This window comes from Watersipora subatra, chromosome 7 (assembly GCF_963576615.1).
Source record: "Watersipora subatra chromosome 7, tzWatSuba1.1, whole genome shotgun sequence".
Classification (NCBI taxonomy): domain Eukaryota; kingdom Metazoa; phylum Bryozoa; class Gymnolaemata; order Cheilostomatida; family Watersiporidae; genus Watersipora; species Watersipora subatra.
In genome coordinates, this window is record NC_088714.1 from 61,591,138 (window position 1) to 61,604,408 (window position 13,271).

At 32.8% G+C, this 13,271-nt stretch overlaps 1 protein-coding gene across 1 annotated transcript; it reads right to left on the minus strand.

Moving 5' to 3' along the window:
• Positions 1 to 277: 277 nt before the first annotated feature.
• LOC137400954 (ileal sodium/bile acid cotransporter-like) lies at positions 278 to 12,976 on the minus strand. Its single transcript, XM_068087291.1, has 9 exons — positions 12,760 to 12,976; positions 10,127 to 10,332; positions 8,173 to 8,319; positions 7,181 to 7,355; positions 5,713 to 5,931; positions 5,019 to 5,102; positions 2,424 to 2,571; positions 1,848 to 1,989; positions 278 to 1,291 (listed from the first exon to the last, which is right to left on the minus strand). The coding sequence occupies exons 1-9, from the start codon at positions 12,974 to 12,976 to the stop codon at positions 1,238 to 1,240; spliced, it is 1,392 nt and encodes a 463-aa protein (XP_067943392.1). The 3' UTR covers positions 278 to 1,237.
• Between the last annotated feature and the right edge of the window lie 295 nt (positions 12,977 to 13,271).

The following is a 13,271-nucleotide window of genomic DNA, read 5'->3' on the forward strand; positions in this document are numbered from 1 at the left end:
GTGAACTAAAGTATGATATATGCGTTGCTTCAGTTCCTGTTGGCTCATACTAACTCTTTTGAAAGTAATCTAGATTACAAATAGCATTGCTATTTGTAATCTAGATTTGCTACTACAGCATTTCTGTAGAGCTCATTGAGTGTTCAACAGATTATAGGTGTACTTCAAATAGTTTTAAATTAGTAGGCTCTCTGTGGATATTCTAAAAAAACAACATTTTATTAATAATTACAACAATAATATATAAAACAATAGATGCGCTAAGACACAAGTTGGCTTAGAAAAATATTATATTATTAAATTCATATTTATAATCGCTTTAAGAGTAGCAAATAGACAATAGTGTTTACATATTATATTCATTTATATGATTTGTTTATTTTAGATATCTATTCATTTATCTGATTGTTATAGTAAATTAGATTTAGGGCTTTGCATAATAAAACGAACAGACATTAAGTAAATGTTAAAAATTCATTAAAAGGAATAAGAAATTGAGTAAGAGATATATATATAAATATTATATATGGTAAGTTATATAAATATGCATATATTTATATATATATTTATATATCTTATATTTATATTTCTTATATCTATAAATAGATATATAAATATATCTATAAATTTATATACATGTATCTATTTATATGTAAAGTGAGTAAGTTATATATATACCACCAAAGTAAATAATTATCTAAAAGATAATTACTCAAGTAAAGTTAATATATATATATACACTGCATACAGCCTTCTAGTAGAAGCGTCCTTGTTACCGATATAAAAAGTTTGATTCAAGACGATAAGAAGGTATGTCCCTTTAAATGCATTGATAGTTTGATCAAAGATAAGCAAAAATAAATATATGATTGAAAAAAATAGCAGGTACGTTATGAAAGATGAAAAAATTGTTTCAAGGTACATTCCCATGAATTGCAACTAAAAGTAATTAAAAGTTTAAACTCATTAAATTGACAGCAGATACCAGGTCAGTGATCCTGGACATTCATTTTAAAGATTGAATTGAGAATTGATTCTATAGTGATTGCAACTTAGATAGTTATGCTTGCATTTGTATTTCTGTAGTGTAGAAACTCTCAATCTAACACTAAACTGTTTTTCCTTTTAACCTAAATTTTCTGCAGAACTATAAAAATAATCTTTAAGGTCAACCTTTAACATACTCCTTTTTCCGCCAATCCCATAATTTTTCCAATTGAGGAAATTTACATTACTGTCACTCTTCCTCATCATCTTTTATGGCTGCTGGATTGTTCACACCACCGGTAAGCTACAAGGTTTGTCATAAATTACAAGAATACTGTGAGACACAAAAGGATCACACATGATTAAATCAAGCTATAAAAAAACTAAAATGGTAGAATCTAGTGCATTTAAGCTAGTCATTAAAATAACAACCTTTCAGCAGCAGGGTTTAAAAAAAATTTCGGTGTATTTACTCTTAAATACATTTAAAAAACAATAAAGCTTTTTTTAGCTTTTAAATGCTTCTTTCATGTTTTCAGGCCCCTCCTCTCTCCAAAACCTTTTTTCCTTCTTTTCTCTACTGCCATTTTTCCTTCCCCTCCCCCTGTTCTTTTTTTTCTACCATTTATCTTTTCTCCATTTCCACGCTTTCCTTTGTCATACTTGATAGCTTTGGCAGATAAAACACATGAGTAAATTGTAAGTTTCAGTTTGATCAGCTGAAATTATGAGCAGTTAAAGAGCTTTGAATACTTTTCAACAAGACCTGATTAAAGGCAGCACCTTGTTACAGTAAGCTGGTAAGAAGATGCTCTCATATGAGTCATTAGCTGAAAATACTCAATGATTAATTTACCAACCTCAATGGTTTTCACAACCATTTTCTTTGAGTCTTTGGTTTCTGTTTTCTTCCTTCCAAACTTCATATATATTAATTTAACAGTGAGAAGTAACAAGAATGGAGGGAATATAAACACCATTATAGAAACTGGAACGGCAGAGCTGCAAAATAATAAAAAGATTAAGTAGTGGCGTAAATTTAAAAAACATCCATGTATGTATATTGGTACAAATAAAATAAATACATAGCATATAGTATGTACAAAAACGGCAGAAAGGGCAATATTTATTGTTGTTAATAAGTATACTTTTTAGCATGCTGTAGGGTCAACTTTCTGTGAAAAGCTTTTCAAAAAATGCATTGCCATTAATTGCATTTGTCTTTAAATTTTGTGGTAAAAATTTTTTGGCACTACCAAAGCTTCACGGGTATTTTTCTTCATGCTTTTTGGGTATTTGATACTATTAACAGTCTTTAGGAGAAGTTTTAGCAATCAAAGAGCATTGCACAGCAAGTTTTGTTTTGAGATATGAGGATTTCCTTATGCATAGTTGTAGAATGCATTGCTTGTTTAATATTCAGAATGTAAACAAACCTGATGTCAGCCCAAGGCTGGGGCAAGGATAGCCTTAACAACACAATGACGACATTAAGGTTCTGTATAGCTGTTTCTATTCCAATAGTAGTGGCAAGTTTTTTGCCTTGTTTGCAAGCCAAGGCTATGATGAAGCCTAAGATTCCTCCTGAAATAGCAATAGACTTCATAGATGCAAGTCACTAAATACACTTATCGGTATGTGTAAAAGTTGATAGTATTCAAATGGTTCATTTATGCATGCGTATGAACTTTTAATACCACAATGCTGTGTGACAAAAGGAAGGATGTTGGGGGTGGTGGTTTTAATGATTATTTCTGAACTAATAGGATCACCATATCTTCCAGAGCAGTAGGCAATTACTATTATATTATTATTACTATAATAATATATAAACTATTAACTATTTATATAATAATATTATTATAAAACTGTGGTGATCATCAGTTTTTAAGAACTGATGATTTTTAGCGCATCCAAAGAAGGAGCGATTCCAAACATTAAAGCAACATTCAATTTTGGAACTGTTTAAAAAAAGTTTGACCTGCACTACTAAACAATAAACAAGTAGATTTGTGACTTCAATGAATCCTATATTGCAACTTTACCAAATATAGTGGCCAGTCGGGTATAGTAACCATTTTGGCCTGGTTATGATTTTTACATAGTAAACTATTCCACTTATAGTGGCTAGTCCGCCACTTCTAATGGCAAAATTATTGACAACTGCATGGCACAAGTTGACGCATAAGACTTGAAATCTATTACAGTCAAATTTCTTTCCCCTAAAACAGCGTCAATTTTGCAGCTTGCAAAATGGGAGTGATTTGAACGCATTTTCGACACAAAATTCCAAAGAAGATGATTGATGTAATTGAAAACTGCAATAAAAATTCTTTTGTGAATGATGTCATAAAGAAGTTTTTCCTTATGCATGACAAGAACTTGCTGAAAGATGTCACTGAAGGATGCTGAAGGTTACATGTAACTGAGTTGACAATACAAGTTGTTTGCGCAAAGGAGTTTTGGGAGCATAGGAAGAACCGAGGGGACAACAAGATGAGATGGACGCTTTTGACTTCTTCAAACATACCCTTATGAGAAAGGCGTTTACACCAAAGCAACAAAAATTATTTGTAGAACAACAATTATTGTAATGATGTTTTGATGACTCTGAAATGTATGATTTTGGGTTGCTGTTGTGCAAATGAACAAACTTACAATAAAACAAACGTTTTTACATATTTTTACCAAAATTGGTTAACCACCGACTATATATAGTGGCTGCTGGTTATAGTGGCCAGTTTTGGCCGATCCTGAGATGGGGATCATAAGTGGCAACCACTACATCATGAGTTAACTCACACCTATAATTGATTAGTTTTATAAAAAGAACACACCCATTATCTAGTTGTAATGCTAAGTTATAAAATGACGTATTACTGGAGGGTAAGCTACTAAAACTAATATCAAATGCAAATACGTCTGAAACTTGTCATTTCCATAACATATTACATTTTATTTGTAAGAGATCTTCAATATACAGCACACCCAGGTTTATACATAGACACACCAGATATCTTTTTATTAGGCACCAATGTAATATACCAGTTTGGGTTGGAGATTCTGCAACCTCTATACATGTGCTAGATAAAGCTAAACATCAAAACTAGTATAAATCGAAAATTAAAAATGAGATTCGAACAATGCTCAAAACAACTTAAAGTTTGGGCCCTGCAGGTTGCAGAGATCGGAGGTAAGTGTTTCAAGCAAAAACCACATTTACTTCAATACATTTTTAAATATACTAAATACTAGTACATAAGTACACACAAAGCTGCACTTACTATATAGTGTTTCTTAGTTATTAAGACTTAAAATTTGTGTTTGATTTACGCTGCTGTAAACATGCTTCCAAGTGTAGTTATTGACAACAATGAATCATCAGCTTAGCTTTCAAAATATAATCAAGTTCATGCGATGCCGCTGACATTAATATAAAGATGTTAATAATACCGACTCAATACATTGATGTTTCTAGCTTAATTTTATTTTATACTACAACACAATGCTCAGTTTTTTGTTTCCTGACCAAAGAGGTTGAAGGAAAATATTATTACTTAAGTAATATGAAAAACTGTTAAAAGTAGTTTGATCAAAAAGTTGAAAATCAATGTGTGTGATGATTTCAGTTCCATAACTTTAAAGAATTAATTGAATATGAGATAACCTCCATTTTACAAGTTTTGCATTTTCACATATTGCAATTCTTTTAAACAGAGCAAAATGAAAAATCAAACAAAATATAATTTTTTTAATTTGATTCATTTTTATTAAATATGGGGGTCAAGTAAAATCATGCCAATTTAATTTTGTTCTTATATTTGTATTTTAGAGTTTTCTTGTTTAGAAGTTATTAATTTTTATCCTTGAAAAAATTTGAAGCATTTTTAGTTATAGCACTACTCCATACTTTAGGATTATGCTTGGGTTTGATATGCTACAAAATCTTTAGCCGGGTAAAAAGCTGTAAAGTGCAGTTAGTGGTTTCTATCCAAAAGGTTAAAAAGGACATGCTTGATTTTAGGACTTACCAACAAATGGAAGTAGAAATGAACAAAGAGTCAACCTGACATCAGTCAGAACCATGCGGAAGGCGTACAGATTAGTCCAAAAACCTGCAAAATAAACAACGCAGCTAATTCAGAAATACAAAGTGAGCATCTAAAGTTGTTTAGCCTATCCAGCCGGCTTACAAGTCGAGCAGCAGTTGCATTTCTGTCATTATGCATATCTTAGTCTGAAAGCCTCCGCGCCCTTTATAAGGCTTACACTGTTATGTTTATAATGTTTATAAGGTTTATAATAAGTTTATAAAACAATAAATTGTTTTGATCTGATGCATCTGTGAAGGAAGATAGTTTTGTACAACAATTCAGCCAACCACTTCTTTTGCAGCCTTCATTGTTTCAAAAAAATTAAAACTCATGCTTTTTAAGCCACTTTTTAAACATTGTATCAAAATATGGTATAAATGTTTTTTATTTCTTGATGATTTCGATACTTTCAATAACAATTTTATGCTTTATTCAGTTTGTACAATAGTAAATATTTGCAAATAAATAGCTTTGTACAAATCTTACACCACAGTGCAACCTAATTGTGTTTGCAGAAGAAAAATGCAAAGTTATCATGTAAGCTATTAATTGATATCGGTTTACCTACAATATAAACAATGTGAAACTGCTGCTAAAGAGGTGAAAGTAACAATTAGTTACTGGTACTTACTCATGACTAGAGCAAATACAATAATTGTTCCAATGCAGGGTTTCTGAATCAGTTTCAGTTTTTTTGCAACTTTTGGCAGGAAGAGGTTGAGGAGAATTCCTATGCTGAGAGGAACGACGAGAAGTGCTAACGACTGGAGGATATTGGTGAAGGGCAGAGATATGCCTGTTCCACCAAGGATATACTCTCCAAGAGTGTACATCCACAGAGGCATGACGGCTGCAAAATATTATTTTTGCAAGTCAATGCTTGGACAAATATCGGATATAGTATCTTTTTTTCTGCAAGTGGACCGTGCATATTTTAAAAGCATCAATAATCAAACAATGACTCTGCGAACTTTGCCAAGCATGTTTAAGTTCAATGACAAGAAGACCTTGAAGACTGGTGAAATTTCTAGTTGCAGGAAGCTATTTAAAGTTATAGATGCAATTCCTATCACAATCTGTGGCTTTTTCTAGTAATTGAACACCAACCAGTTGTTTGCAGGCAAATCACTTTATACCATTAGACAGCAGCTGCTTCAACGGCGCATACAGAAAGCACAGCAACAAGCAGTGAAAGCAATTGTTAGCATACATATAACTATCATCAAATTTAGTGTTATGCCTGACTCAAACTGATATTTTGGATAAATTGTGAGACTGCACAGGAAAATGCTCTTGTGGAGTGTGTGCAAGATTTAGTAGCATCATTCTGTGATTTCATAGTTATTTGGTTCACATCAATCGTACACCTGCATAAGCTTGCGGAGCATGGCACAGCACCTCGCTGCGCCATACATATGACATTGATCTAAACTAAGCATTATGGTCACACGTATGTAGTGCTGTTGCCAGAAGTTAGGACTAAGGTTTAGCACTAAGCCTTAGTACTAAAGCTTAGTACTAAGGCTTCTTGGACCAGAATAGGCACAATTCCTGTTGCTTCCATATTGGTAAGGACAACAGTCAAATGTATTAGCTAATGTTTCTGTTTATTACCAAAGCAAATGTACTACCAAATATAATTCTCTTGGCAGGTTGGTCAAATAAAAAGGCTAGTTGGCCTCTGCCGATAAACCGCAATAAGGACACTGAAAAGTTTTCAATTTATGCAGAGGGCCTGTTGTATGAAATGGGCAGACAAAACAGCTTACCATGTTTTTTGTTCTGCATAAAGCCTTAGTTTGAAATTCATGACAATAGTATTTTTAATATATCTGTTTTCAATTACTCAAACTCTTGGTCAGGTTTCTTAAACTAGTTTGGCTAAAATAAAATACAGGTTTTTGGCAAATAAAGGTGTAGGCCAATAGTTTATATGCCATGACATCTTGCTCAAAGTTTAGAATTGCCAAAATAGGTTTCCATAGCAACAGGAGTAAAATGACATTTCTGCTAGTATATGGCTTCCTAAGATGAAAGATGATAGTTTACAGTTTTCTATCAGTACGTATCAGTATCAGTCAAACAATATTTGTAATTACCTAGGGCAGCAATGTTGCTAAGGAAGGTCATTGTGATGCTCAGGTCTACATCCCCATTAAGAACAAATATCCAGGCGTTTGAGAAACCTCCTCCAGGAGCCGCTGCAGAAGCAAATATTCCTAATTTTAAGGCGGGATGAGCATCTGTCATGGCGCAGGTGATGGCAAACCCAACCTACAAAAGTGAATATTTAATTTCTCAGTTATTAAAGACAGCGATAGTACATTTTCTATTTTAAATCACTTAATTCTTCAGCAATAAAAGACAGGCTAACTGTTATTATATTGACTATCAGAAGTTTGTTTTAAACATCAAACAAAAAGGTCAAACAAAAGCAGATAATTTTGGTTAACCAAAAGAATTTGATGAGATTGCAATGATTCACCACAACTTTTTATAAGGTCACGTTTATATAAAAATTAGAAAGATTAAACAATTATGTTTCTTAGAAATTAAATTTTTAATTGACACTTGTCATGAACAAACTTTAACAAAGATATTGTAAAACTTTGTGATGCCAAAAGGTTTTAACATTTTTTCTACTTCTATCTAGATGATTGGATCATTGCTTTTTTCCATTTTTTACAGAACTTTCAACAGAATATTGACAGACACATCATACTTTTGCACTAATTTCTGACTAAAAATGTATATTAAAACTTTGCATACATTGTTGCTTCTTTTCAAACCTTTTAACACAAAAATATAGTAGTTATTTGTTCATGTAATTTGTTTTTCAAACTTAGCAATTTAAGCACTGAGGCGATGTGCATGCTTTGCTTACGAAGACCCATACCGACTATACGTTTAGTCAAAAGGTTTCAATACTCATCATCTTTGAAGGGCACTGGGTGCATGACCCTCTCTTGTTATCATTGAGCCCTGGTAACAACCTCAACTTTGATCACTTTACATGGCCTAAGAAATTTTAACTTATGTGCATATCTACGCATATTTATGAACAGCCGTAAAAATGTTACAATTCACTTACTAGAGGCATGACAATGAACTGGCATCCCATCCCAATGCCAGGAGCAATTGGCTTCTTTAAGTATTCCTTAACCTTCTTGAGATCCAGACCGAGTCCAAATGTAAAGGTGGTCAATGTTACCAATACCATGATACCATAGATATATATCTGTAACACAACATTTTTTGTACTGGTGAGAATAAATTAGGGTGGCTTTATATAAAGCGAGAAAATCACTTTGAACATGCAAAGAAAATATTATGGCATATTTCCATAAGGAAACCAAGTTTACCTAACCAGGTACTTAAAATTTTGAAAGCCGTTGTGAGTCTTTGGCACTGCAGATACAAATACCTTACACATTTAATGGAACCACGCCATCACAAGTATCACCTTATTCGTAGAATCTAATCTTGGCAGCATAATTGTCAACCTGACATATGCTGTTGTTTCAGGTCAATCATGATAGAAGCATTAAAAAATGCTATAAAATGCAAATCCTAAATATTTTCAAGCGATCCCTGTGAGTGACATAGAGATATTTATGTTTTACAGAACTGGAAGCATTGTATTTTGATATACCCTCATTTTATTTCTATTAGAGCAACACAGTCATAATACTAACTATTTTATGCACCAAAATTACCCTCATCCAATGTTAAAAAAAATGGAGTGTGAGCATCAAGAAACTGTCTTATGAGGTAACAAATAAATGTGCACACTGATACTTTGCCCACAAGAAACAGGCTATTAGCAGATCTGTTATTAGAGTGTGAGTCAAACAGTGGCTTGTAGAATATTTGTTCTTTCATGTCAAGTGTCCGAGAGCTTGCTCAGCGATTGTTTTGAAATCCAGTTAATCAAACTACGTCTAGATCTGTTCTTATGATAAAATAGCATTGTTTAGAAGCCCTTTGTAATATGACCACAAGATTTCTTTTATTAGGATCATAGCGGGTTGAAAATGTGAGGGCATCTATAGAGTTATTGTTTGTATGCTGCTGAGCTGCAAAATACAGCAGTGCCTTTCTTAAGCAAAAAGCGCTAGAAGACCAGCAATATGAGTTTTATGGTATCTTAAGGGTGAGAATGTAAATGGTTGGTTATTAAAGAATAACTATTTTTTGATTAATTATAAAATTTGATTAATGTACCAAATTACTAAACAGTAAAAATATTGGGTGCCGCTGAACCCATCAACTTTTGTCTTTTAGAAAGATAAAATCTAACTCCTTTGGTGGGCTATGAAAAAAAGTCAAATGTTTTCAACAGAATTAGTGTTGAGTGAACAGCAGCTGGTTCCAGGAAATAAAACAATAAGGGATCCCAAACCACCACAATATGTGGAAATAAATACACTTTTTTTGAATTAGCTTATGTATTGGTCAATTGTTTTAAACAGCATTTGGTTTAAAATAGTCAGTGGTATATGCTTGGGGAATTTTAACTATTCACTAGTTCCCTAGCAAATAATGATAGTAATGATGTAGTAATGATTGAGAGTAGGCACTATTTTGTGTGTTTTAGCATTTTTGTCCTACAAAAGCAACCAAATGTTTTTGTAATAAATCAGGACTTCAACACAAAGAAGTTTTATACAAATACTTGAGCAACTTAATCAGAGCTTCCAGTATGACTTGCAATACATGGCGTCTTTCCCACATACTTGATTTTTTCTCTTTTTTGGATTTGAAATTTGACTTGAATTATTATTGTTGGTTGCGCTTTATTTTTATACACAAATAGTTTTAGTCATATCACCATGACTCATCGACTATAAAAAAAACTACTGCATGGTATATCTGTAGCTTTACAATAAAGTAGTATTTTAAACAGCGGATAAAGTACACTGTGGAAACTTGGCGTTTTTATCTCTGTATGAGCACTTATGTATTCTTAAAACTAAGGTTTTTTACTAAAGCAGCCAAGGTAGAGAGACATCATTAGCTGCATAAACTTTCAAATGGTTTCTCACTCTGTCTTGAATTTGTGGTGGTGGTCTTGTGACACCCACAGAGTACTCTAAGTAAACCTCATTCGTTTCCTGGTCTTCAAGCTCTAGTGTAACAAATCCAAGTCGCTCGCCTCTGATTGTTGCATTAGATGCAAATCGGCTCGTCGTATTGGTAAGACAGGGAACGCCCCAAACAGTTGAGGGATAGCTGATGGTATGCTCTTTGCCTGCAAATAAAAATGTAGTGTTTGTAGCAAATTTTTGTAAAGCTATTTAACTTTGTTCAAAAGTAATTTTAAAAATATAATTACTTGAAAAGCTTAAATATCCTGTTTTACAATGAGAATATAACAAAGGGTGTGTAAATCAATTATGTTGCATACAAATTATTCTCCCATAAATAGGATCTAGCAGTTTTCAAAAGTTATTAATATGAATTTATGCTATTTCTGACCTATTAATTGTATTTAAATACATGCTAGACATGATTTCTACGTAGATCTAACTAACTGAAGCTGTTAATAGAGAGTTTTTGACAGGTATATTTAAAAAGCATAAAAAATGGCACTGAACAGCTCTGCTTTCAAGTGGCTATAGACATAAAAGAGTTAAAAATAACAGACTAAATTTTTAGTTGGCACTTAAATTAAGCCTGGCGATGTTCGGGATCTTTTTTTTATTTGAATCCGGTAACCCTCAGATGATGTTTAAGAGGCAGCTTCTCATGAACTGAACAGAGCCTTGAAAACAAATATATTCAGCGACCTAGGGAGTGGCACGAAGCATATGCATATAAAGTTAAGAAAAAATCTGTCATAAGATGAGGAAAGAAATAGCATTTAAAACAGACTAACAAACAAAATAATGAGACTAACAGATGCAATATGAAAAGGTGGAGTCTATTAATATAGATATAGCTGAAATGATGGAACATGAATGCCTTAATTATACAAAAGGCAAGATATGTGTCAACTATGTTTAACACAATGCAAAGCTGTAAAATATGACTTTTCCATCTTTTTTTAACAGGTCTATGACTTCAGTCTAGATGTTCGTAGCTTTGGATAAGCTTATTTAGTCAATACCATAGCTGTTTTTTGTCTAATACATATGAAACAGAAATTATCTTTTAAAATTATTTTTCTAAAATTTTCAGTTTGCTATTATTATTGTTTTGTGGAATGTCATAACAGTTTAGAATAATCTATAAAACTGAAAAGCTCCTTACGGCTTATAATTATGGCCGTTGTCAACAATGATATTAGCCATGAATTTCCAGCCATAAGCACTGTTGCCTTATTCGATGCTTATATAATCTCTAGTTGAGAAAGATCTCCAATTGTTTTGCTGAACGATGCTAATTCCAAAATGCTAATTTATTTTATTAATTCATCTGTCCTATTGAGCGACCCTCTCAGTCATTTGACAAAAAACACCCTCGCTCACATATGTGTATGTATTGGAAAGAAGCCATTGCTAAAGGAAGTTGTGTTTTCTGCACAGATGATAGGAGGAAAAATCAAAATGAGTTGGTATAAATAATATAAACTTCCAAAACAGTTCATCGCTTCGAGGTGTGGACTATAGCTTGTAGAGTTAAATAAACTGCAAAAGATTAGCCAATTGAATTTTGAATTAAAAACCTCATCGCTCACATATGTGTATGTATTGGGAAGAAACAATTGCTAAATGAATTCATGATGTTTGTACAGATGATAAGAAGCAAAAGCAAACTGAGTAGGTGTAAGAATAAACAACTTCTCAAAGCAGCTCATTGCTCCCAAATACAAACTATCACTTCAGGGTTAAACAAAATGCATAAATGTAGCCAAATGAACTTGTTAATGATGCTCTGCTAAAATGGTCAACAGTAACAAGAGCTGGCTGCATGCTTTGAGAACTCAATAGCCAGTCGGGTAACTGGATCTGTAATGTTTGATTCTTGAGCTTTCATAATTAGTGTTTTCAGTATGGGTACCTGGCTAATAGCGTTTCAAATACAACCCACTTGTGGGGTTGGATCTTTAGTCAATGTTACAGAAGCCAGTGTTGAAGGGCACCCGCCATATTTTAGGTTTCAGCACCAGTCAACCATGGAAACTAGTACTTTTAGATGTTTTATTTTTGGCAACTAGTTGTAACAATACACTTAAGTTTTCAAAGCCATTTTTAAAATTCTTTCTTATTTTAGATACAAAAAGGTCAAACAAAAACTATTAAAGTTATTTTATTATAGTTTTCCAAATTTTTTTTCAAATTTTACAAAGCTTGGGTCAATGGTGACATAAGTATATGATAGTCAGATATGACTAAAGCAAAAAAATAATGAACCAGAGCTCATATGCTACAGTTGTCATTAATGTAGATCTCACTGCATATTTAGATTGAACAGAGGAAATTGGCATGTGCTGCTACAGTAACAAAATTCTAAATTTAGTAAGCAGAGAAGTATGTGTGATAAAGTAATGACATCATTGTTAGTTGCTTGCCAAGTGGCTTCAAAATTCCATCTGAACAGAGAGGCTTTGAAATTATAAATAGATCTTTTTAATAGCATAAAATAATAGATAGGAAATAACATGTTCTTATTTTAGCATGCTTTCTCCTAAAAGATTTTATGATGAAAAAATTGTTTCTCATATAAATTGACTCACCATCTTTCAAGTTCAGGTTAATGTTTCTTGCCTCTGTCTCATTAGATGAACAAAGAATAAATCTGAAGTGTAAAACTTCTGTTGTTCTTTCAGCTAAAGTTGTCATCTCTCCGATTGAGTCTAGAAATCCGGATTTGATAGAAGTAACAACTAACTCTCTTCCACCAGATACGAAGATTTGTATTAAAAGTGTGCAAAGTATCAGCAGTTCCTTCATTGTGAAAGGTTAGAATAGCAGTTGCTGCCAGATCCCTCACTTTTCTTTTTATACAGGGATAATATGTGCAGGTATCATGAGGATAGGTTTACTCTTCAGTTTTTGCCTAGTCAACCGTAACCGAACAATGAAACAAGGAGTGGCTTGCAAATCAGATGAGTGCATTATGTTAAAATCTGTCAAAAGAAAAGAGGTTGGTTGAACCTTTGCATAATGCATAAAATAGGGTGAACGACATTAGCAATAAACCTATAGTCACAACCATAATTATACTGTGAGTCAGTGTTCAGTGTAG

Coding starts and splice junctions, on each gene's coding strand:
- LOC137400954 (XM_068087291.1), bottom strand. CDS start 12,976: ATGAAGGAACTGCTGATACTTTGCACACTTTTAATACAAATCTTCGTA. Junction 10,333..12,759: donor TAACCTGAACTTGAAAGATG/GTGAGTCAATTT, acceptor TTTTATTTGCAG/GCAAAGAGCATACCATCAGC. Junction 8,320..10,126: donor CACCACAAATTCAAGACAGA/GTGAGAAACCAT, acceptor GTTGTGTTACAG/ATATATATCTATGGTATCAT.